This window comes from Nannospalax galili, unplaced genomic scaffold, assembly GCF_000622305.1.
Source record: "Nannospalax galili isolate Female #2095 unplaced genomic scaffold, S.galili_v1.0 scaffold718, whole genome shotgun sequence".
Taxonomy (NCBI): domain Eukaryota; kingdom Metazoa; phylum Chordata; class Mammalia; order Rodentia; family Spalacidae; genus Nannospalax; species Nannospalax galili.
The window spans coordinates 380,675-406,968 of NW_008341417.1; the positions used below are offsets into that span (position 1 = coordinate 380,675).

The 26,294-nt window shown below is 41.7% G+C and overlaps 1 protein-coding gene across 8 annotated transcripts in view; it reads right to left on the bottom strand.

Annotated features, from left to right (window-relative positions):
* Fggy (FGGY carbohydrate kinase domain containing) overlaps positions 1 to 26,294 on the bottom strand; it is a 409,436-nt gene that overhangs the window by 72,060 nt on the left and 311,082 nt on the right. For 6 of the 8 annotated variants that reach the window (XM_017799079.2, XM_029565258.1, XM_029565256.1 and 3 more), the window contains 3 exons: positions 14,002 to 14,076; positions 9,399 to 9,519; positions 4,655 to 4,749 (listed from right to left, as the gene is read on the bottom strand). In XM_017799079.2, the coding sequence (XP_017654568.1) occupies positions 4,655 to 4,749; positions 9,399 to 9,519; positions 14,002 to 14,076 (291 nt within the window). Of the gene's footprint in view, positions 1 to 1,786; positions 1,986 to 4,654; positions 4,750 to 9,398; positions 9,520 to 14,001; positions 14,077 to 26,294 lie in introns of all 8 variants that reach the window. The other 2 variants (XR_003850117.1, XM_029565255.1) reach the window with 2 other exon arrangements.

Sequence of the window (26,294 nt, forward strand, 5' to 3'; positions counted from 1 at the left end):
CAGAAGCTGAAGTCGTATTTCACTTTACTTTACAAACCATTAAACTGGTATTTATCATAGAAAGAACTAAAAATCACAGCAAGTTGACCTACAAAGCAAAACAGAAAATAAAGTGTGCACAAAGCCACAGACTCTGAGGTACATCACAGGTGGGGAATTTAAGTATCTCTAAAATGAAGCAAATTCCATGCAGAAGAATGGAAGATGCTTTTGTAAGCAAGGAAGATGTCTGCAAGGACTGACGTGGCGGTAGGCTGCTGTGGTCAGTGAGGGCCGTTTATTCGTGGGCACACCCTAAAGAACTGGCCATTTGCACATGCTGGTCTGAAAGCAGCAGAGTCTGTTCTCAGAAGCTGATGGCAGCATAGTCAGTGGTTGACAGGTGGCACACCTCACATGATCGGTGGAGGAGAGGCAGCTGATGAAGTCCGTTATCTTCATACTAGTACTTCCTGTGACTGCTGGATGCATTTTGGCTCCTGTTGCTGTCCAATGTGCTTAGTTTCCCTCACTCCACTGCATTTGGGAGATGAGGGGGACTGGGAGAGGGCAGTTCAAGATAATTAGCAATGTGGGAATTAAAGCTTGTTTTTTATAATCTCAGAACAAAACTTGCTTTTTAAGAAATTGTAGAAAGTTAATGACGTGCAGGCGTCCTGAAGGAAGCAGACAGTGGAAAGGCATTTCTATCTGCCTCTACCGTATGAATGTGTTTATGACTTCCTGAAACAAGCTTCTTGTTTTATTTGTCGTTTTATTTATCAGACTCTCTCTATGTAAAGTAAAAATGTAAGCAGACTGATATTTTATAAACTCTTTTTTCTATTTTCTTAGTTTCCTAGGACCTAGGTGCCCACAGAGTGCAATACCTCACTTGTACCAACAAGAGGAGGCGCAAAGATTGCCTTCTGCGTGTTCTTTACACTCAAAATTTCTATATTCAGCTCATCTCGATTACACAGTGTCAAACTTCAGACACAAAGGTGACATGATCTATCCTCAAGGGAGTCACACTCTAGTGGAACTTATTTGGAAATCTACTTGAAGCTAGAAAACTCTTTAGGACACTGTGAGTCCTTTTATTCTTGAGGCCCTCATTTGAAAGGGAAGAGGGAGAAGATTTAGCAGGAAGGGTGGGGAAGGGCCAAGGAGGAAGGGACGAGACCCAGAGAATGAGATCAGGAGTTGGAAAAAAAGAGCAAGAGGTGTAAGCCAGGAATTGCCAGCATGGGTCAAGATTTGCAATAGCAATGAACTTAACTGATCTCTCCAACACACCCCACCAGGAAATTCCATCCACTGTTCCTTTCCTGCTACTTGATAAAATCACCTCAAACTTGTAGCATATACGAGTTTGCAATATCTTTAGGTAAAACCATTGCTATGGCTCCATTTTCATTCATTGATATCAGTAAAGGAAGGCTCAGCTTCTACCCTATGACTGAAGTCATTTGTGGGCCCAGGAAATGGGGAAATCCTCTCTCTCTCTCTCTGGGAACTTGCAGAGTTCTACAATCCACATCTCCTTCAATTCATGTTCTTAGCCTCCCCTTCATCTGAAGGCGATGATTCTGGCAGTGTCTCCCAGCATCAATCTATCTAGATAAAACAGGAAATCCTCCATCCAACTACCAGATATGTGGTCCATGACAGCTGTGGGAGCTGAGTTGCTGGTAGGAAGCACTCAGCCTGTTTAGGCACTGTACAGATCAATCTAGAATCCTTGAAGTGCTAAGAAAAGGCCGTGCTAAAGTTTAGGCTGAAAGATAAGTCTGTTTCATCTCACCTTGCCAGAATCTTGAGCTGGTCCCCAGGACTGGGGCACACCATTTGGCTTCTTTGAAGAATGTGAATAAAGCCGAGTACATGCATTTACATTTCAAAAAAGCTCCAGAAATACATTACTCCAAAGATGTTGATGATAGTGCTTCTAAAGACTCTTCATCTCAACAGTCAGTCATATCAATGGCAATTCTTCTTACACACTTTTTAAGAAAGAAACATACACTGAAAATGATAGGAGGCATTGAGGAAGGACAAGCAAGCACAGAGGTCAGGACTATAGGGATCTGGTTAGGTAAATGATAACAGGTAAGAGCACAGACCTTCTTCATTGATCAGTCTCTCTTGAAACTATCAGGACAGACACATACTTCCTCTTGTTGAACAGGAGACCCATGCTTGTCCTTAAGATGCTTGGAGCTTACAGCTGCTGCTCAGGCACGGGTCCTCAAATCTGGTCTATATATGTTAGATTCTACTTTAAATATTAGCAGCAAATCTTATGTAGCACAGGTGTGAATATGGAATGATCTCAGTGTCCCCATAGGGAGCATGTGAATGGAACCTGGAGTGGAAACTCTGCTTTGACTAAGCCATGGTGTGTGGAATCTGATAGAGCAATACTGCCCTGCTACGCTGCTCTTTGGGCTGTGTGCTATTCTCTTATATGTGGTCAATGACATTTATTTTCAGGAAATATGCCTTTGGACATAAGAAGTCAAGAACATATTTTTAAAGAAATAACAGAACACATTAGCAGTATAGGATATAGATCAGTAAGACCCTCACCGCAGTGCTGATTTTGCCCTGACAGTGCTCACTTGAGAAAATTCCTTACATGTGCCTGAGTCTTGGTTTCCTCATGTTTAACATACAGCTGGATACAGACATCCATCCCACAGGCAGTGGGCTATACACAGTAAATGAGGTCTCTTAGTCTGCTCCAACTGCTTTAACACAGTATCAGGGACTGTCGCTGAACCATAATTTATATTCTTAGTTCCAGAGGCGTACTGTATGAGGTCAGGGTGCCAGCAGTACTTAGTTCAGGTAATGCCCTCTTTTGGTATGTAGGCAGCCAGATTCTGAGAGAGAAAGAGCTAGCTCTTGGATGTCTGTTCATTTAAAAGCACTGATTCCATCAAACCAAGACTCAGTCCTCATGTCCTCAATCAACTCTACTACCTTCCAAAGTCTCATCTCAAACACCATCACTTTGGGGAGTAATTATTCATATATAACACATGAATTCTGGGACCAAATGCTCAGTGTATAACATGAGGCAACGCATGCAAGACTTTAATAAACATCCTATTATTTGTTTTAATGATCGCAACATAGTTCAAGAAAGATATGACATCTAGTTATAAGAACATCTTCAAAACTTGATACAGTAAGATAATAGTTAACAACTCATTATTGACATTTCAGCAGTAAATATCTCTAAATAGCATTTTTGAGAGGATTAGGAACTCCAGGAGTTATTGAGAATTCAATGATATCATCTTTGTTTAAAGGCTTCAGTTAAAATTCACATGGGTTCACAAACAGATTACATTCCTTAGGAGAGATATTTTGCAATTACCACTGGACAGTGTGTAGTGTGCCGCCTTTCCCAGATTGCAGAACAGTGACCACTGATACTGGAAACAGGCTTCTGCATCTGTAAGTCTCTAATGGTCTGTTCTTGCAGGTTTTCTGGGTCTCTCTTGTGAAGAGACCATGGAAGAGTGTTATAAGCATTAGGAAAGCTATCTAGCTAGTATCTAGCTAGTGAAGTACCTGTTATATTAGCCAGTCACAAAAAAATTGAACTCTAATTATTGGGCTACTGGACGAAAACCTGGTTCTTAACCTTAACCTGGAGACATTGGGCAAGTCATTAAGCTCTTTGTTTCTCAGCTGGTACCTGGGAGTCTGACTTCTTGGTTCTAGCATTTACTAGCTGTTTCATGTTTGGCTAAATTGCTTATAAATTGGTGACTTATAAAATGGGGACAAGAGAGCTCTATCAGAAAATAAATAAGTGCAACTGACCTATAGAAAGAACACACAAGTAAGTTACTGGTTACTATTTTAGTTAAGCAAGTCCAAGTAGGGAGTAGATGATTCAGTTCTAAGAGCTAGCAGGAAGAGGCTAGGATCTGAGCCCAGGTGGTCCAACTTCAAAGCCTAGACTCTTAGCCTCTACCCTGTACCCACGCTTTAGGGTTTTAGACTGGGTTAGCACTCAGCACCTATCCACAAAGTCCAGTTTGTGCAATCTCTTTTGCAATTTGGCAGCAGGAAAAGCTTGTCTCTTACCAGAAACTAGTATGTTTCCTCTTTTCGGAAGGAAGAATTATGTAATTTATCATGAGTTCCTTTTCTCTTGGCTGCCAGGCAGCTCATAGCAAAGTTATGTACTCAATCACAGTTGCCAAATTGTTTCTGTCTTCCTATACTTTGTTCCTTATTTTTTACTTTTAATTCTTTTATTTTTCTTTTGTGTTTCTTGCTGATAAGAGGCCTCACTTTGGAAAGTGATGCAATTGAAATAAGCAAATAAAAATATGAAGTATACATGAAAAACTCGTATTTTGAGCTTTACTGATCAAAGAAAAAAGGCCAAGGGGAAACTGAAGAGAATAATTTAGGAGACCCTTTAAAGGAGAAAAAGAAAAGCAACGGAAAAGTGGAACAATCCATGGGAACAGAGGCCAAGTCAGGAAAACTACAATAAATGCATCGGAGGCTAGAAATGCTTGTGAGTTCCCCGGCTGGAGCCTATCATTTCTTAATGATATCCTGTGTATTTTGCAAGCTGTGATCTGTTGTCAAGAGGAAGGAGAGGCCCAGACAGTGGAGGGGCCACAGCTCCTTACAAACATACCTGGACAGAAGTAAAATCCCCGGAGGCACAGGCTCCCAGAATAGCAGCACCCACCAGGACAGACTCCACCTCTTGTGACAGGATCACAGGCATGCCTGCACAGGACAAGGTCATAAATTGGTTAGGGAGCAGGGCCAGGGGCTGTGGGGAGCCAGCAAGCAGCTCCAAGGACAAAACACCAGTTCCTTGGGATTATGGGTTCCAGAGGATTTCTCTACCTGTGACTGCTGGTGTAGTGGCCAAGAACTGCAAGGGAACCAACACCATATATATGTACTTGTGAGACCAGGTTTCTGTCTTGCAGCAGCTGCCCTTGACATTGGGGTCAGTTTCTCTACTCTTTATTACACGCTTTACTGGGCCCAATGAAGGCTGAGATGAATCAGGCTATTCATGTCTCAGAGGTGGATGGATGAGGCGATAGATACAGGCCATGGAGGGGTTGGTTCTCTAATTCAGATCTATGCCTCTCCATGGACTTAGCATAAACTGCAGTCTACATAGTCTGATGAGGCCCTCAGGGTCTGATCTCTCCTTTCCTCCTTACCGCATGGCCCTAGCCTCCTTACTATTTCTTGAGTCTATTTCAGGGCTCTACCAGATGCGCATGTAACTGCCTCCTCTCCTTGGTGCAAATATAACCTTGAGCATTCCTTCGTCATAGCATTTAAAATGAAAAGACACACTTACCAGTGGCTTCTCATTTCTTTCTGTATCCCCCATGCTCCCACTTTCCTACCTTGTGTTTTACTTGCTGAGGTTGTTTAGTGCCTTGCCCCTAAAGAACTGATACTACATGAGATGGGCACGTTCCATTTTGTCTACTGCCACGATCCTGGCATTTAGAGCAGAACCCAAGTCATGGCAACTAATTGATGAGAGAATGAGTCTCTGAGTCAGTGGTCATCACAGTGGACATGAGGCTGAAATAGGCATTTGAAGGCAAGTCAGGATCCACCAGGCACAAAGAAGCCTTTTGAAGGTCAAGCCCCATATGTGGGTTTCATATCAATGATTCTGGATTCTTAAGATGATTTACATTTTAGTTTCTTTCCTGACTTTATGGTGTGATCCTAGGCTAGATACCAAGCCTCTTTGTACTTCAGTTTCCTTAACTGAAAAATGGGGTTAAAATTAGACTTTTAGGGGGAAAGAGAGGAAAGCTATGGGGAATGGATAAGGGCAGGTCCCATCAGTCATCTAGAGGGTAAGGACAGATACCAGGCCACACATAAAGGTGATGGTGTTCCACCAGGAAAGCACACTGCATGCCTGTGTGAATCCATGGCCACCCAGGAGTCCTGACCTGGGACTCTTTAGAGGATAGCCTTCCAAACATGATTTATCTCTAGCCCCTCGGGGACCCACAGCCTCCCTATTTATGAATGGGACTGACTCCAAGGCTATTTGTCTGGGCAGCAGAGGTCAAGAGGACCCCCAGGGAAGCCCTCAGCTCTCAGGATGCAGCTCAAAGTGCTCAGGGGGCCAGGCTACCAGGGTTTCCATTTGGGCTTCCTTGACATTAGGCAGGTCATCTAACCTCTCCATGACTCAGCTTCCTTATCTGCAAAAGGCCCTCTGGCTACACTATGGACTAGGCATCTGTCTCTTGCTGGGTACCTCCAGGTCCTCACTCATAAGCCTAACAGCCCCTGCCCTATGGCTATATCCAGGACTAAGCTCCTGTCTCGGGCTGGGTGTCTTCTGGTCCTCCTCTATAAGCCTAGGGGGTGGGAAGAGACTAGGAGCCCCAGGGGACTGCCTGTTGCCCATTTTTCCTACATCTCTGTAAATAACCCCTTTATTCATATTAATCAGGCATGAGTGAGCTGTTCGTCCCTGCCTGGCTCTGTCACCTGGTATTCTGCTTTCCTGCCGATGGGTCAGAGGCCCATGAGCACTTTCCTGACTGGTAACTAATCTTTTGGAGATACTTTATTCTTTGCATGTTCAAGCCAAGTATATTGATTGACAGCCTGGGTACCCAAGGAGTGCTTAAGAGTAGATAAATAAATGAACAAATGATCAGAATGGTGAGGCAGAAAGAGGGAAACCCCAAATGAAACTACAGTACTAAGAAATACAGTTTAAAAGGAACACTTCGTCCCAAGTTATTGGGGAAACCTACAATTACTTGTGTTCCAAAAACACACACTGTTTTTGGAAACCACAGTTAAGTCAATGGCTGGGATACAAGGAGGTTCCTTGCACGCCCATGACTTTTCCAAGCAGGCACAGCCCTGTCTTCCCCGCCTGCACAAGGCAGGTTGTTGCTAAATTGCCAAGATTTGCTTATAAGGTTTTAAACTGTCTTTTCCTCTACCACACCTAACCTTTTGGGTATGAGGCTGGATGGAAGGAGAAGTGAACTGACAGGTTCTGATCGCTTACTGAGAGCTGAGCAAGAGCCTGGAACTCCAGCTCCTGAGCACTGATTCCTCATGAGGGAGATAACCTTGCCATCGCTCTTTCCACAGCTCTACACCGTCCACAAAGAATCTTCCATATTCCACTGGGTTTTTCACACGTATTTCTGAGAATCATGGACCATGTTTGTGCTTTTCTCTAAATTGTTCCGTGTGGAGAAAGTAGAACAATTGCACTGTCTAAAAAGTACCAACCAAGGACATTACCTTTCCACTGTTTTTTTTATAGGACGAATTCAAATGTGTTCTTTTCTCTGAGACCTGGGTGAAGGCAAGGAAGAGGGAGGCTCTGCCTGGAATGTGAGCTATTTTATCAGATGCATTAATGAGTTTAACAGAAGCCAAAGCATTTGAAGCAGATGCACTTTGCCATCCCTTGTCAGTCATGGGCAGAGGAATTCTAGGCAAAGAAAAGATCTCTTTGTCCAGAACTGTAACTGGCTGGTAGTTAGAGACAAAGGGTCTAGTTTCAGTCTGAATCCAAACAACCATTAAAGGCCTTTCATTCAACAGCACAGGGGCCAGTAGTTTCCAAAGCAGAGTTTGTGGTAAAGTGGCTGCTGCACCCCAGCTTCTGAGTTGGCTCAGTGGCACATGGCTGAAGGATGACCCATTTTCTCAAAGACTGGAGCTGCAGTACTCAGGCCGCACCCAGGTCACTCACAGCTGTCCTGTTCAAGGGCACTTTTTCCCCCTGTTAAAAGATCTTCTCTTTTCCATTCCTTTCGAGAAAAGTTGGCTACCATCCTCTCCCCTGCATCCAGGTAGGGCATGACTTTGGCTTATTAGAAGGGTAAGAAGTGGAAAATCAGACTCGATGGGTCTGCACCTTACTTGAGTCACCCAGCTAATCTGGCTTCATTCTTCATATTCCACTTCTACAAACCTTGAGAAAGGGTGGTCATCATCAAAGAGTGACAAAAGAAACGTTCAGAAACCCCGATCACTGTGGAATGTAAGGGGCATGGGGCCCAGACACAGTTGATTACAATCATAGTCCTATTTCTATCTGGCTGACTGACTTGGGATAGTCAATTTAATTTACCATCCCTGTCCTCAGTTTGCTTGACTGGAGATAAGGCACTGTTTTTTCTAATTAGGCTAGGGAAAATTAAATGATCATAGTGTGATTCTCACTAACACACAGTGGGTGCTTGGTTAATGAAGTAACGTCTATGCTTTTAACTCTCACAGATCCGCCTTTACACTACATGTTTTTCTAAACTGCCTCCTGACTTGGGTCTCAGTCTACTCATCTTTAAGGTGGTAATATGTATCCTATTTAGTTTCAGCTCCAGCTAAAACTGTACAGGATTCAACTAGGACTTTATCGCTTAGATAAAGCTCCCGCCTGGGAATTCACATGGCCTGGAGCAGGAAGGGACAACCAACGAGGCAGTATGAGCTCAGACAGGGCCTGCTGAACTGTATAAAGAACTCAGGGAGTGGGGTCATGAAGAATGGAGACCAGGGTAAGGTGGGCTCAGGTCAGGCAGAAATTGAGACCGTGGACAGAGTTCATTCTTCCCTATTTCCCTCCCTTTGTCCCATGCTTATACCTAGACACCCAGGGATCAGTCCTGTAAGGGAGCACCAGTCCCCAGTAGACATTGGGGGAGAAGGAACGTGGTAAGGTGCTGGTACAGAGAGACAGAAGTCTAGGCCAGGTTCCTGCCTTCAGCAGGCCTCCTGTCAGAGGGCCCTTTCCTGGGGCCCCAGGCTCATCTCAGATGCTGCTCTGCCACTGCCAGCCTCCATCACTCTGGATTTCCTCCATCTGATCAGTGCAGTACTGAGGAGTCCCAGTGTTTGGGCTCTGGGATTACATCCCCATGGGCAGCTAGACCTGGTTCCCACAGCATCTGGGCTCTGCATTCTCTCTTCGGGTAGCTTCCTAAGTGCATGCCTTGCACTGCACAGTCCAAAACCTAGGCGGAGTGCTCAGTGTGCTTTTCTCACTCAGAGCTCTTGTCACACTCTATTAACTGTGCCTGTTTGCCTTCTTCAACAGACCTTGAGCTCCACAGAGGCAAGCCCAGCATTTTATTTATCCCTGTACCTTCAATATTCCACGCCTGGATCAGAAGTACTCAGAGAAGTCGGGTAAAAGCTTGAATTAAGATCTATCCCTTGCCACCCTTGTTTCAATAACTGGATATATATGTAAGAGTTGTTTTCCACATCATAAGGATACAAACTTCACGGTCATCTTCAGAACCTGATTCATCATGTACAGCCTATTCTCAGCCTACCCACAAATCTGCCATGCCCCTTTGCCGACAACTGGAAGATGGCCTTCTTTTCTCCCCTAGGCTTACCAGTAATGTCCGAATGCATCTGTACAAAAAGGTGATTCTTGCTCAGGCCTCCACATAAGAAGAGGGCGCTGAGGGAGTGTCCTGCTGCCTCCATAGCCTCTATGATGAAGCGAGTCCCAAACTTGAAGGAGAAACCAGAAGAAAGCATTAGGATGGCAGCAAAAGCAAAAGATTGGAATATTACTAAGTGCTTAGCCTGAGCTTGACGTGGCATCCACAGCTTTGCATGGATCATCCCAGAGATCTGAGGTTCACTGGGATTATACTGTGTATGATCACATAGCTGTTTGAATCAGAGAGGGAATTCCAATCTGGGTCTGCCGGACTCCAAACCCCCTTCAGTCACTTCACCATTTGCTTCTATCAGTAGTAATATAACACTGACAAAAACAGTTGGGGCCGTTAACACAACTATTAATGTAGTCTTTTCAAGTATGTGATGAAAGTCTATTGTGGCCTAGGCACTCTATTAGGTACTGGGGACAGACTCACTGCAGGTGCTACTCTGAAATTAGCACTGAGGGGCACCTGGGTCAGTCTTCTTTCATTAAATTGAAACTAAAGATGTTTTCCTTAAAAAGGGCACCAAAACCTCCAGTAAATAGAACCATGGAAAGAAAGCTCTGATTGCATAAAGAGGTTGAGATGAAATTCCTGGGCCCTGTGCAGTCAGCAACAGAAGGCACAGCAGCTCCAGCCCAGAGTCTTAAGGATTTGGTGAATCTATTAATGAATCTAGGGAAAATATAGATGCAGCATGTTTAAAATACAGATTCTAGTGTGCTTAAAAAATTAAAACACATTGTATCAAACAAGGTCAGCTCCTGCTTACTGAATATTGCTAATTATCTCTGGATATTGCTAATTATCTCTGGGGGCAGTGTCATGAACCTTACTGAGAATATAATGAAGCCTATTTACCCACCCAGAAAAAGTGTCTATGCATAACTTTAGGAGGTCAGTTGATGTCCTTAAGTCCAGCAGGGAGGCCTGTGGAGTCTATGTCACTAAGGTCTACTCTAGAGACTAAGATCTGCATGGCTGAGGGCATGAGACTTGACTTTAAAAAGCCCTAAGTTGACCTTTGGACAGTTCACCTATATCTCCTACCCAACCTTTCTAAGACTCAATTCTCATTTGCTAATGGGACAAATAATATCATAGTCATTAAACTGAATATGGATCATCACAAATGGTGACATGGAAAGAAATAACAGGTACAGTCTAAGATATGATGCAACAGCAGCATGTCCCTTACAAGCTTGGCACTGCAGGCACAGGGAGGGCACTTGCGAAAGGGCTGCTCTGGGTATGAGGTCCACTAGGCACTCTGCTCTGTGCTTCAGTGTCATCTCTAATTTGAAGACAGGGAAAACTGAAGATTTTTACCCCCTCCCACCCCTTTGAGCCATGTGATTAGCAGCCTATCACTGGGGTAATGCAAAGCACATTCCTGGGAAAGGAAAGGGGGACCCCAACAAGAGGCACTCCCTTCAGTACTGTGACAGCCTGTCTCTCCCCGTGACATTGTAGGCTGGAATTTCCCACTCTGGCAGTTCTTTGCAGGGCATTCCCTTTAGTGCCTCAGACTCTACTGTGTACCGCCCCACCCTCTTGAAATGCCCGCCAAAGGGCTTTGTGCAAAAATGATTCTGTGCTCACCTTTCTGGAAAAAATGTTTTCATTGAGAAATTTAAATTAAAATTAGGCTATTCCCCAGGGACACCGAACCAAATGCAAATCAAGAGACTTCAAATGCAAATAGTACTTTTTAAGGGTCTATTCTGAAAAGAGAACTATGAATGAGCTATGGAGGAACCAAGTGGTTGACAGGTCTTTCAAAGAAGCCAAGCAAGAGAGAATTTTATTGCATGGACGATTTTACATAGTCTTGAGGTAACTTTCTTTCATTTCCTTCCATTTCCAGAGTGCTAACCATGGATATTAATATACAGAGGAATTTGTTAGCACCAATAAGGAATAGGTGCTACAGCAATATTCAGGAAGAAGGAAACAATTTTTTTTTCAAGTTGAACATTATGGGAAAATATCTGTTATCAAAATGCTTCATTAAAATGCACATTTTTGCCTAGAAAATCAGCACATTCAGATACTTTTTCAAGCAGATGGAGCCCCTCCCAATTTAATTGACTTCACAATAAAGCTTTATCAAGAAATCTATCTTTAAAATGCTTTCCTGCATGGGATTATAAAGGTCATTAAGACAATGGACAGAAAAAATAGAATCACTTTAAATACATGTACAGCCTATTAAATACAAGATTGATTTCCCAAATATGTGTTACTTGAGAAAACATAGCTGGCTCTTTTTTCTTCCTCTTCTGCATGCATTAAGTTTAATCTTATTTGGCATTCCTGGACTAACTGCTGAAATGTTCATACCAGGAAAAGTACCTCTGTGAAAAAAATCCCAGGCCAAATTAATAATGTTTTCTGATATTTGTTAAGTAAAAAGTGTTCTTGAGAATGCCTGAAATATTTTACCCATGTTAGCTTTTATGAATAAATCAAAGGGAGACACACTACAGCAAAGTGGATGGAATGGGAGCTGGGGCTGAGATGGACAGGTTCACCCTCCAACTTCTGCACACTAGCAACCTTGTGTACCCTGGCAAACAGCCTGCACTAGTCTGAAAAATAAGGACAACCCCACTGGTTTGCAGGGCTACAGTCCTAAGCCTTGTACAGGTAAAGGACTCTGATGTCTGGCACAGAGTTGGAGTCCCCTGAAGGGTCATAGTCATTACCACTATAGGATAATGCCCTTGACCTGTCCCATTTGGCCTTGTCCTTCATATGACCACTTCCTACCATGTGCTTGTTGGGTGCAATTGTCACACATCTCTGATTTTCCAGTATTGTTCATTTCAAGGCAAGTGATTGAGACTATTGCAAGCTTCTTCATACAATCAAATCAACCAAATCAGAAGATCAGTAATTTCCTCCAGAGTTCTTATATCTAGTTTTATTTTATAAGCTCTGAGTTCTCGTCCCTACTCTGCCATATATGAGCCACAGGACACTGAGCAATTTAATTAACTGCTCTAAGGCTTGAGATCCTAAGCAGTGGGACTAGGAATAGGATATCTATATCATACAGATTGCAAGTACAGTTTTTTAGTACATACAGTTCAGTCCCTGGAACATAACACACAGCCCCAATATCTATTCTCCATTAGTGGTATCATAACCATCTTCATCATTTTAAAGCAAGATGACTAAAAGTCTTCATTAATAATAGACATGTTTCCTTTACAGTTTCACCATCTATTCACTTTATTTTGATTAATGTCACAGTTGTCCTTTTTCTTTTTCTTTAACCATGTTTCCATACAGAAAGCAGTTTGATTGGCTTCCCTGAACAGGTAAAGGTATTGGGTCAATGGGAAAGTTACTTAAGGGAGACACAGTCTGGTCTACAATCTACAAGGACCGTTTGATTGACTTGATAGGTCCCATATGCCTATGTAGTGGCGTTACAGAAGGGACACTACTGTAGCAGTGGGAAGCTCTGCTCTCAGTTGCATACACATGGCACCTGAGTAAATCTGAGCACCAGCAATGCGCTTCTATTAGTTATATGGATAAATATAACATGCAGTTCTATATTAAAAGTAAAGAGATCACAAAAACATGTATTGGGAGAAAAAGAATAACTGAATAGCTTATGCCTGTACAGCATTAACCAACAAACCCAACCCATTTGTTTTAGGATGAAGATATGGCTCAGAGGTGCAGCAATTACCTCAGATGTGTAAGCACTGGGTTCCACCCCTAGCACCACCACTAATAACTATAATAATTCATAGGTCTGTTGCTGAATTTCAAATCCAAATTCAGGAGACTGAGTTTTCCCTTTCTATTGTTTCCCTTCTCTTTCCAGAAGTGACCAAATCTCACTGAGGTACAGTTCTGCTCCAAGACTCTGAACATTGTGGCTGACTCCCGCAGATACACTTTCTAGCACAGACACACATGCCAACTTTTGTGAGATATCAGGGTTTAGAACGTTCCTGTAGCCCACCTGCCAATTACTTCCAGACAGGAAGATTTCCTTTGAGCTTCTAGAATTTGATTTTCATTTTGAATATTTAAGAGCTATTTGCATTTCAGATTTAAATCCTTCCTTCCATCATCATTGAACCCTCTCCTGTAAACACCTAATTATCTAGAAACAAAACCCTTTCTTGTTCTAACAAAGCTTACTATTTAAAGGAAGCTTATAAGGAATCCTTCTGCAAAGTGAACATTATGCATTGTGTAATAGTAGCTGTTCTTAACACCAGCTTTCTAATGTACACATTCATAGACCTTGTCTGTATTTGGTGAATTTAGGAGACATCAAATAAGTGATGAATATCATGTCCAAAGACTTTAACTTCTTTTGGCTTTCATTTATTTGAGGTTATCATTAAAGCAGGTGAAAAATCTTCATCGGCATTTCTTTTTGGATGGGTAAACATTTATTTGTGGCAAGTTCTCTTTTAATTAAGAAACTCAAAAAAACATATGATGCATCTTAAGGAGCTTATGGCTTACAATGTATCGATAGGACTTTTGAAATGTCAGTAAAGTGTCTTACAGCAATGGCTTGCACAGTGGCCAGGTAGAGTATGGCAAGATCATCAAGGTCCTGAGACAGTGTCAATCCAGTGACCTGTAAGGAGGGAGAAAAGAGAAGGATGAGGGGCCAACTGGAGCGTCCATGGATACAGAGAGTTCCCATGAACTATGAGCACGTTCAGAAGTGTTTTCCTGCGCAAACAACTTCATATGCAAATCCCTTTTTTGTGAGCTGAATGCTGAACGTGGAATGCCTACTAAATTGTTTAATCTCCAGACTTGGGAAAAAAAATCCCTCCCCTACACCAAAAAAGGAAAGAAGGAAAGAAAAAAAGAAAAAAAGGAAGAGAAAGTTTTGTTCTTGGATAAAAGCAAATTAAAACAGAAATATTATATCAAGGCTACATTTGCTATTTCTTAACATGAAATTAGATTCTCTTTAAAACATGTTATAAATACCTATTTTCTGTGGTTTATAAGAAATGAATATGTGTACAGTTGGTATTCTACTGTTAGATGACTGTGAATTCTGTTTCTGTCAGAATTTAGTGTAACAGTACCCAAAGGGTATTCAGGGAAAATAACACGTCTCCTATAAATGCTATACCTATTGGGGGATAATTTAGAATCTGTGGTTTGCAAGGGAATCCCATTAAAGTCAATTAGAACCATATGCTTATGTGTAGCAGCTCAGTCTCTGAGAGGTTCTGGAACTGAATGGGATGCTGGATTTAGATGCCATCACTTGCTCAGTCTCTCATTCATGTCTCTGTGAGTAGATGTGTCCTTATTTTAGAGAATATAGAATGATGGCTTTATCAAACCTAGCCCAAAGTTTGTGGGCATCAATACTATAGTTTACTTTAGATTGAAATAATTGTCTATATTACATTGTGCGTGTGTGCGTGTGCGTGTGCGTGTGTGTGTGTGTGTGTGTGTGTGTGTGTGTGTGTAGGTCAGAGGACAATGTTCAGGAGTTAGTTTTCTTCTTCTTCCGTGTTGCTCCTGGGGATTGAACTCAGTCATCGGGCTTGTCAGCAAGTGCCCTTACATGCTGAGACAGTGCACTGGCCCTCACTTTAGATTCTTACACTATAAACTGAATAAACATAATATGTACTTTGTCAGGTTGTACAATATGAGCAGTCTTGAGTTCAGACAAGTGTGAATAAGTAGTCTGCAACAAAATTGAGGCAATGAGTGGTCTACCCAGCACCTCGTTCTCTTTCCTTTCCAGGCCCATTTGATTACTCGCTCCAGAGTCCACCTTGACCAGGACAGTCACAAGGCACAGATACCACTCATTTGCCAAAAACAAAGAGTTTCGAGCTCCCTTCTTTGCTTCTCCCTCATTTGATCTCTCCAACTCTTTAAATTCCATATCCGTTTGTCTTCATTGCCCTTCACTTCTGAATTTAGGTTAGGGTCCTAACCTTCTTGCTTACAGGTACAGCCCATTTCTAATTCCACTGTAAAGTGGAGCTGGAGTGACTATTTTTATGTGCATATCTGATCAGGTTACTCCTTGTTAAATCCTAGCACTCAGGAAGGCTGAGGCAAAAGAATCATCAAGAGTTCAAGGTCACCCTAAACTACCTAGTTAATTCTAAGACAACTTGGACTACACAGTGAGACCCTGTCTCGAAAAAATAAAAATTAGGGGCTAGAAAGATGGCTCAGTGGTTAAGCACACTAGCTGCTCTTTCAGAACAATTCCCAAGGCCCACATGGTGGCCAACAACCATCCATAACTCCAGTTCCAGGGGATCTGATGCCCTCTTCTGACCTCCAAGGGCTTTGCATGACATGGGTGCACTAACGTACATGCAGGTAATACACTCATACACATACAAAATAAAAACAAAATATTTTTTAAATTAATAAAACCCCACCAACCAGAGTTATCTTTACACTACACTAGGAATGTGGTCAGTCCCCTTCCTAGGATGGCTCCTGTCCACCTCCAGAGCCTGCTCTTGCCTTCCACATGCAGCATGCTCTGCTCTGCTATTCTGAATTTTTCATCCACGTGTGCTGATGAAGGGATTCCTAAAGTCTGTAAAGACTGTCTGCTACCTGCTGATGGCTTGTTCTCAGCAGATAGCTGGGCTACCAGATAAGAATTATGGCTTGATTTGGAAGTTTGAAGGACAGACCAGAGAGGAATGCTGGGACCCCTCTTCTCAAGCCAATACTGTGAAAGATCCTCCCTCATAAATTTCAGGAGAACCTGAAGATGCAGTAAGAATACTAGCACTAAGACAGAAAATAATAGTGTCATTACAGATCTGCATTTCAAAGATGAAATAGATTGTCCAAGGGAACAAAAAGCATGGAAACTAGAACCCATACGTTTCGAGACTTTGCTTGTTCAAGTCACCACAGTATCTCCAACGCCTAGCAGTGTACCTGGAACATAGTAAATACTATGAGACTATGTGTTTGATCTAGTGGCAATTCAAAGCTTCTTTTCTTCCGAACACCATTCTCTTTCCGAATGACTGTTCCCTTTTCATTAACTTATAAGAGTTGGACATTTACTGCTTAGTTCCTTAAATACTCACAAAGATGACAGGGCACTTGCTCCACAGTTTCAAAGAAAGAAGCAACAGAATACCACGTTGGGTTGCTTACCCAGGATCCCAATCCCCACATTTCCACCACTGCCCTTACTCATCCCAGGAGTGTCTCCTATGAGACTGGGGTAAATGCAGGTTCCAAGAGCTGACAAAGAGCCTTTCTGTGAATAAAGATGAGACACAGGCATGCCACAAGCCCCTCTGAAAAGCACCCAGGGTGAGCAGCCTGAACCACACCATGCAGAGGCCCACGTGAGGATCATCGTGATGGTGTGTGCACACTTGCTCACTCCCTTGCGCTTGGTCCAGCAGGGCAGCTGACTGGGCCACATCTTAGAACAGTGTCTGCCTTCCTCTGAGCATCAATGGGAAGTGGGTCAGGCCACAGTTCTCTGCATGGCTCATCCATGGTGGGTCTAAAAGATCAGATTGGGATAATCTGTGGTTCTGGGTTCCATTTTGTACATCAGAAGCATTGTCTTATCCACATTTATTAGAGAACATAGTGCTTTGTATTATAATATTGATAATGTAACTTCTTCTGATGTCTTTTCTAGTTAGTAAAAATCTATATGACATAAAGGAATATGACATAGTTGATTTAAAATTTTCTTTTTAATTTTTAATTTAATAACCACATGATTAGAAGAAACATTTCACTACAGCTTTAACATATTCAGTAACACACTCCAGAGCAAGAGCACATCTCTTTCACAAGTGGATACAACATTTTTAGGTTTACAGTTTAGTTATTACACTTATACAATATTGTACTCAGTATAAACCCTATAAGACATAAATTGTGTGAGATTTTACCCTTTAAAAAAGATCTCCATTTCATTTAAAAAAATGCTGTTTCCTACTTTTTTTTTTTTTTTTTTTTGAGACATGGTCTCCTTGTAACCCGAGCTGTCCTGGAACTATGTAGACCAGGCTGGCCTTGAACTCACAGAGATCTGCCTGTCTCTGCCTCCTGAGTGCTGGGACTACAGGTGTGTGCCACCATGCCTGGCTATGTTTCCTATATTTTTAATGCTACTAACGCGTAGATGTTTGCACGTGTTTTTAATCTCTACATATCTGATGTTTACTAGTCACATTCGGTTACACTCAGATCCTTGGCACCTGAGTATGGATATAAAGTCATCAGGTAGATTTCAATGGTAATGTTTATCACCTCTACTAATTAATGTGAAGTAAATTTTTTATGCTTCTTCCTCAATTATAAATCTTTTTTTAAAATTTGTTGATTTTTTTGTGTGTATATCATACAGAACATCCCATACAATCTTATTCATCTATATATCCACATCCTAAATGGCACCCTTCCATAGCCTCCCCCACACACACTGGAACCCATATACTCTGTCACCCCTGTTACTGTCTGCTATATTGTTGGCACCCCCAGCCATTCCCCAGTGCTTGTCCATCCACTGAATCTAGTCAGCCTATCTAGAAATCCTTGCTTTAGGAAGATCAGCTGTTCCTCATCTAGCATTAATCAGTTGTCAATATTCCTTTAGATAAGATTGGGATCTGCTGTTCATTTTCCCAGTTTTATGCTGGGTTACTGTCTGGGGGTCTTTTGGGCCACCCTGGCCAATAACTCAAAGGAAAGTATCTCCTGTCTGGCATTGTTTCTTGTTATGTAGCCTTTGGCTATACATATGGACCCTTAAAAATTACATTGACCCCATTAATCTTGGGTTATAATGTCCTTTTGGGTGTTTTAACCCTATAATTGGCCCAGATAAACCAATTTATTTTTACTCTTAAGGTCATTTGAGGATCTGTTCCTCAGGGGTAACATGGGCTTGGGAGGAGCCCCTGGCTCCATTCTAACAAATACCGTAAAGAACTTCCACAAAGCATTAGTGTTTGAGCCAAACGATACCATCAGTCCTTTCCTCTTCAGAGGATGGTGCTTGAAGGCACTCAGAATGGTCTAACATTTGGCATACCGATGTATGTATGGTTTCCTACAATACAGCCTCTAACAAAATTAGGCTGTCTTGAACCCCTGGTAAAAAGATTGTTTACCTTTATACCAAGAAGGAAGGGAAAGCATTGAAATCTGCATGTGGTGTGTGTCTGGACAGATTTTGAAAGGTTCGTATTGTGAGACCTAAAGTCCTTATGAGATTGTCCAACAAAAAGTAACACGTTGGCAGGGCATATGAAGGTTCTGTGTGTGCTAAACGTGTCTATGACAGGACCTGCTCTTTATTGAGGAGCAGGAAATCATTGTGGAATGTTGAAGGCACAAGCATAGAGTCAGAAAGAAAAATAAATATAAAGTATTTTTAAACAATAAAAATCAAGCCTTGTTCAAAAAAACAAAACAAAACAAAAAAACCAAAAGATATCATGAGCCCTTCTCTAAATTTCTAGTGCCTCCATTGAAAATGAATTTTCTTCTCCCTAGAAAGTAAGAATGGGATAATTAATAGAACTAAAATTTAACTCTTGAGTTTGATAGTAGTTAGAGAAAAAAGTGGACAGAGCTCAAGGGGACAGCATTTCCTAGGAAGAAGTTCTAGAAGCAGGTTTATTGCATGGGACATTAAACAGGAGGTCAAAAAAGAAGCAAGCATAGTTCCCCCATAGCCATCTCCAACATTCCTTCATATCAATGCCAGAGCTGTGGCTCTGACACGAAACTCGCGAAAGACATTTCTCCTGGAAGTGCAAAGCTAGTGCAATCTGAGGACTTGCTCCCTTGACATCTCACCTGATATGCAATGTAGACATCAGAAAGGAAGCTGGCCATTGAATCCATTTCATTCTCTCTCAAATACTACAGACAGTAGTTCTGTCTTGGCAAAATCAGTCCAAGATGGGACTTTCTATGGAGTGACTGTATGTGGACCATTCAGGAGGATGAAGAAGCCAGTGGAGGGGTGGAGGTGAGGCTGGAGGGAGGAATGGGGAGGTGCTGTGAAGGTGAGTGCCCAGAGAGATGCCCTGGGGAGGTGCAGCTTTGTCATGGCTTTAAGGCTGAGACAGGCCAAATGAGCTGAATGGTTCAACTGAGGGCTGAATGGCTCTGATGGTTAGAGGAAGTATAGAGGAAGCATACATGGAAAGAACGTGTTTATAAATATGTATGTGCCTCTTTTGAATGTTAGGGCTAGACAGGCAAATGTGTGGGGAGCCCCATGGGAGACTTGCAATGGTAAGCACATTTTATTTATTTTGGCTCTTGTGCAAAAGGGGAACTGTAGAGAAAAGCACTTAGTTAATATTTAGAGATGTGTTAAAGTTATGATGTCTAAAACCATGCCAACAGCAACAATGGATCAGTGAAATTTCTTTGCTTATGGACACAAAATACTATCTAAACTTTGAGATTTTTGAACCCAGAAAGGAAGTATAGATGAATGGAAAGATGACAAGATTTGGAGTACTACATCTGGCTTTAAATTTTCACACTTAGGGGCTGGAGAGATGCCTCACTGGTTAAGAGCACTCTTCCAGAGTACCAGGGTTCGGTTTCCAGCACTCACATGGCAGCTAGCAACTGCTCGTAACTCCAGTTCCAGGGGACTCGATACAATCCTTTGGCCTCCACTGGCATTGCACAACATGGATGCACTTACATGCAAGCAAAACACTCATACACATAAAATAAAAATAAGGAAAAAATTAAATTTTCACATTTCTTCTGACTGATGACATAGTCACCTACCTCTGAGCTTCAGTTATTCACCTTCCTGAAAGGGACATAATATCCCTTAATTTTGTCAGGATTAAATGAGATCATTATCTGCAATCACCTTATTTATCAGTAAGCTGCACTTGGTCTATAAAAGCTAGATACTCCTTTATTTCTTTTAGTGCCAGCTATGTACACAAACAACATTTATTAAAGGTTGTTTTCTTTCCAATTATTAATAAATGTTCATTTTCTTTTTCTGGAATTTCATGAAGGGTTCAATCTGCATGAATTGAGACACAGAATTAAAGCTTCTCCTTCACTATGCTATGGTTTCACCAGAGTATAAATAGGGGAGGGGTTACTATAGGCTGGTTGTTGCTTGGTATATAGATGCCAGAGCAGAAGGTATGCTGTGATCAGTGCCGGCATTATCATCCTAAAGGTACAGTGCTTTCTAGGAGTGTGACAAGTAGTACATTCCTAATGAGTGCCCAGGGACAGCACAGTGGGAAATGCATCTGCAAGGACTTCTAGGAGAGACTTAGTCCTCATCAACTACTTCATAAAAAAGAAAGACAGATGCTAAATCCTTAACTTGGGCTTCAGCTTAAATCTTTCTCCAACTCAACGATGGTCCATGTTGGGCATAGCTCTTCATACAATGTTGAATATGAAATTCCAGATTTACTGAATCTTTGGTGTGGGCTGATAGTCTGCACTTTAGCAAGAACCTAATTCACTAAATTGGGGGAATGAGGGCCCTAAACCTTCATATTTGAATTATAAGTTCATAGCTCCCCAAATAATTCAGATTAATAAGTATATTATAAGAAGACTATCTTTAATCTAGAGCCTAATGTGTTCTATAATCTGAAACGTTTTGAGCTTTGACATTAAGCCACAAATAGATACTTCCAGGCTATAAACCTTTTGGATGCATACAGTTATTATACATATTATATACATATTATATAAAATTACCTTCAGGCTTTATATATATATAAAGTATTCATGAAACTTAAATGAAGTTCAATTTTAAACTTTGGTCCTATCCCCATGATATCTCATTATATACATTCAAATATTCTAAAACTCAAAAAATCCTAAATCCATTTTAGATAAGGACTACTCAATCTATAGTAATATTTTTCCTTCCTAGTTCAAGGAATCAAAATTATTATGTATGCTAGTTACAAAGTGGGGCAGTGTGGGTACTTAGGAGTCATTTCCCAAAGGGATCCTAAAAATTATAAAAGGCAAGATGAGATTCAAAGTCGTGAGATTTTCTAGGTGATTAGGGCTTGATGAGGGGTGCCCAGTGTGTAGGGGAATTAGCAAGAAGCTTTCCAGAACACAATGGAGTGTCCAAAACACTGCTCAGTCAATAAGGAAGGCAGAACTGGTGGAGGCACTGAAGATCAGAGAATGGTTTGCAGAGGACCTCTGGAAGGAGGAGAGCCACTGGAGGACTGAGATAACCAGAAGTCTGGGAGGACTCAGCAAGTGTGGGCATCCAGGCTGACACCCACACTGCCTAAAACCCTCAGACCTGAGGAATGGAAATGAATGTGCCTCCAGTATGAGGCAGAATTTGAAAGATGTCCCCAAGACTGCAGTCCCCTGGTTATGCAAACACTAATCTATGCACAGCTATAAAAGGGACTTGGTGGGTGGAATGAGTTACTAGCCAGTTGACCTTAAAAGGCGGGTGGTTCTCTCAGTTGATCACATGAGTTCTGAAAAGCAGAAGAAGGCAAAACAGATGGTGAAGAGTCGAAGAGGAAAGCAGAAGACAGGAAGCAGAAATGGAAACCAGAAAAGCTCAAAGTATCAGAAGGACTTGATCCATTCTTCTTGGCTTTGAAGGTGTAGGCAGGTGGTGAGCCCAAGAATGTCAGAAGCACCAAGAAGCTGAGAAGGAATGAATCTTGGCTGACCATAAGGAAACAGGGATCTTAGTCTTGCAGCTGCTGGAACTGAATTTAGCAACCAGAATGACTTGGAGAACAGATTTTTCTCCAGAGCCTTCCTATGGCAGTCCCTGCCTTTAGCCTTGTGAAAACTAGAGCAGAGAAACCAGTAGAGCCAATTTGAACTTTTGATTTATGGAGCTGTGAGACAATAAATATAAACAGCCAAACTCATGGTGATTTAAGCATCAATAGGCAATGAACACACATACTAAAAGTAAATGATGGGCTGACACTCTTCTAGTGACCTTATTCTACCTCCACTTAACTGACATGACACCCTAGGCACTTTGCGCCCGAGGCTCTCAGTCTAATGCATTTTGATGTGCACATGCACCAATATCCCAAAGCTCTTCTGCGCCACCATTCTAGCCCCTGTGTACTTCTGTTTAATACTGTGATCACTCCGCATGTCAATTTGGATTCCATCCTTGAACTTCTGGCTTTTGTTCTGCCCAGTGTTGCTCTCCTGGACCAATGCAGGGGATTTCACATGACAGCCCCTCAGTCTTCTGTCATGTACCCTGCCCTGGGAAGGACTCTGGTCCTTCCTTGGCTTTACTTGGTGTTTCATGTATAAGGAAAAGAAAAATAGCACTAAGAAAGGAAACTCATTCTGTCATATGATTTTTAAAGTCACTAAAATGGGGAAGAAATATGATAGATACATTGAAAACAGAGCAAAAGAGTGAGGAACCAAACACACTTAATACCTTAGTTTTATTCCCTTTAAAGAATGTTTATGATACAAATTTGAACTGAATGTGTCCTCATCCCAATTTTATTATTTTTTCTACTGGGTAAATTGATTAAATTACCTGAGCCCTTGTTTGTATCTTTTTTTAAACAGGACAACATTATCTCAACTGGTTTTTGTGAATACTGGCAATAACACAGGTATAATACCTACTACAGTACCCAGTACATCAGGTCCCTTAAAAAATGGGCCCTACTGGAAATCACAATAAATTAATCACTTCAATAAGCAAGCTTTATTGGCAAGTCAGTTAAGTAACACTGAAGATATTAATCTTTGCATTAGAATTTGATTTTTCATAAGTAAAAAAATAATATGCAAAAGTGGAGGAATAGAACGGTGATAAATAACAATAAAAAAGGTTAGCCCGTTAAAGAATCTACCCGTTCCAAGCCTTAAAATGTGGCACTTATAAATGAGCTTCTCTCAGCTTCTCCCTATCCGAAGAAGGCGCAGGGCACAGTCTCTGGCTTCTCGTGAGTTCTTGCAAATTCTCAGCTGAAGTGTTGACAACACCCAAGTCTAAATCTTTTGTGAGGTGTCTAGCTAGGATCCCTTACCTTTGTGAAAACCTCAAGAATGAGTGAAGCTCTCTTAATGCCTCTTTTCTGACCAAGCAGCCACTGACTCAGCTCTCAATCTCTCTAGCAGTCTGAGAAGAAAATGGTTGATGGTGAAAATCACAGCTCTTTAGAGAACTAGAAAATAACTTTCTGTTCAGGGTGGTACAATGCTTCTCAACTGAAGCAGAGAAAAAAAGACATGATTCAATCAGTGGTGAATACTCTATGTCTGTTATGCATTCCTGGCCTGCTTTGTCTCCGAGCCCATTTATTGCTTTGAATAAGGGTTTGAGGAAAATAATCAAAACAAATGAACAGCCCTGAAGTACCGCAATCTAAGTACATGCTCTACCAACTGGTGACTAAAAATTAGTCACATATATAAGGAAGGAAAAATACTTTCAGAATAACCACCACACTGGCCCTTGTGCAAGGTCTAGATGATTTACATTTCCTGTTGGGTTGGGAAAATTGGAGGCCAGAGACTAAGGGAAGGAAACATCCATGTCCAGACCCACTTGAAATGCATGTCTTGTAATGGACTGAGGGGTCATCAACTTCCCTAATTAGTTTGTGGCTGGAGACCTCAGTGGCTACTGATTCCAGTCAGTTCTGGGGCTAGGGTATATATAGCTGTACGTTCATGGTTCACTAGCCATACTTGGGGTCCTTGTAGGGGCCACCAAGCAAAGATACAGATTCAGACTCATTTGTTGCTTACCAACTGTGTATCTGCCACTGGGCAAGGGGTTTCCATTTGACAGTGACTCTACAAAGAAACCTGGACCACTCTGGCTTCACTGTGAGCAGAATGACCTCACACAGTCAACCTGCAAGTGTCACACGCTAGTACATTTTCAAGCCAAGGTGCAAATACAGGTCCAATTTCAAAACATAAGCTCTCTGCATCATCAAAGTGCTAAAAAAAATTAACATTCAAAATAAAAACAATCATACAAAGAAACAACAAAAGAAATCACCCTAAGTCATACCTGATGATGTTTACTTTCATCTATCCTTGTATGTGGCCCTTCCGCTTCTTTACTTTAAAAGTAAGCATTGCTCCTCTCCTCCCTGCTCCTCTTCCCCCTCTTCCTTTGAACTCCCTATTTAGATGAAGATGACCTTCAATTCCTGATCCTCCTGTCTCCACCTCCCAAGTGCCAGGATTATAAACTTGTAGCACCATGCTTGCTTAAAAGCAAGTATTTCTTCTGTTTTTAAGAAACTATACAATCATTGATTGTTTTGATACTGATTGCTATTATCTAAGGTTCTTGTTCTTTTAGATAATGGCAATTGCAGCTCTCACCATTCTGAGCCTCATCAAATAAAAATGAGAAATATGTAAGTAACTTTAGTCCAGATTACTCTCAAATTCCTCCTGTCCCCAACCTCCAGTACCTCTGTTTAGTTGAGTATTACAGGTAGCTACTGGTTCACCAAAAGTAAAAAGAATCAGCTAGCCCCAAGGCAAGGAAATAAGTGTTGTCAGAAGATCTAGAAAAAGATACTGCTGAACACATGGGATGATGCCTGGGTCCTGTTTTGCTGGCTCTTATGAGCACAAGCACTGAAATAGGAGACTCATGTCCAACCAGGGCTGGCAAGCATTTTTGTAACCTAAGCAGTTGAGAAGGACGGTAAAACTATTACTAAGAAGAGACAGGGTCTGAGCTTAATCCAAAGACCAGGGTTAGGGTGAAAATGGGAGGAAGACTGACAGGGTTGGGGATGACAAGGTCTGCAGAGCAAGGCCTCAGCCGAGGAGCATGGCTGAGTATGATCACACAGGTAGCAATGGGGACCCCCTTTCACGGTTCTCAGTGCATTTTGCAAAGTGCAGCACTGTGCATTATGGCAGCCTTATGGGGGGTGTAGAGCCTGAAAACGCAGGATTCATACTTTTCTTACAGCTTTAGCCCTTCTTGACACTGTGACCTTGAGAACTCATTGCTCACTCCTCAGTGGCCAAAGAAGAGTGTAATAATCATTTCCCTCTGAGCAATCACTCGGTGAGGGTGACTGACCTCAAAGTAAATGAGCCACACACAGGACGCTTTTCTAATACATAGCGCTTTCCTTTCCTTCATTGCTTTCGTTGTGAGTTTGGGTTCCATTACTGCACTTTAGTTGTCTTGTGGGCTCAGGCATTTCCTTTTTCTTGTTAGTTAGTTGTCCTTTCACATAATTCATTCTCTTTTTACTTTTTATTTTTATTTATTTTTTATTTATTATATATTTATTTATTTATTTTGTGAACTTGTTGTGGGAGTCCGTTTTCTTCTTTCACCATGTGGGTCCAAGGGATTGAATTTAGGTCTTTAGGTTTACATGCTGGAGCCCTTACCTGCTGAGCCATCTCTCTGGCCCCCTAACTCATTCGTCCTATAAGTTTGGGCTCTATTTCACAGATATAATTTTTAAAAATCCTATTGCATATGCCAAGGAGTTCTTTAAGGGCTTTATTTTTATAGTGAATAATTTTAAGAAGCTTTCGGTACGTGTTCAAGGTGACATTTCTTGTTCCTTCCTTGTCTTTTTTTTTTTTAAATAATCTGTTGGATTCCCTTTAAGGAAGCTATATGTATATATTTCCCAAAACATGGTCCACACAATTTACCCTCAGTCTCACTCCTGTGTACATGGATTTACCTCTTCATATTTACAGTTAGATCTCAATTTAGCAGAACGTAGTAACTCATTTGAATAGTTTTGGAGGACTAAGATCACCACTGCTGAGGAGGAGGAGGAAGAAGAGGAGGGGGAGGGGGAAGGGGAGGTG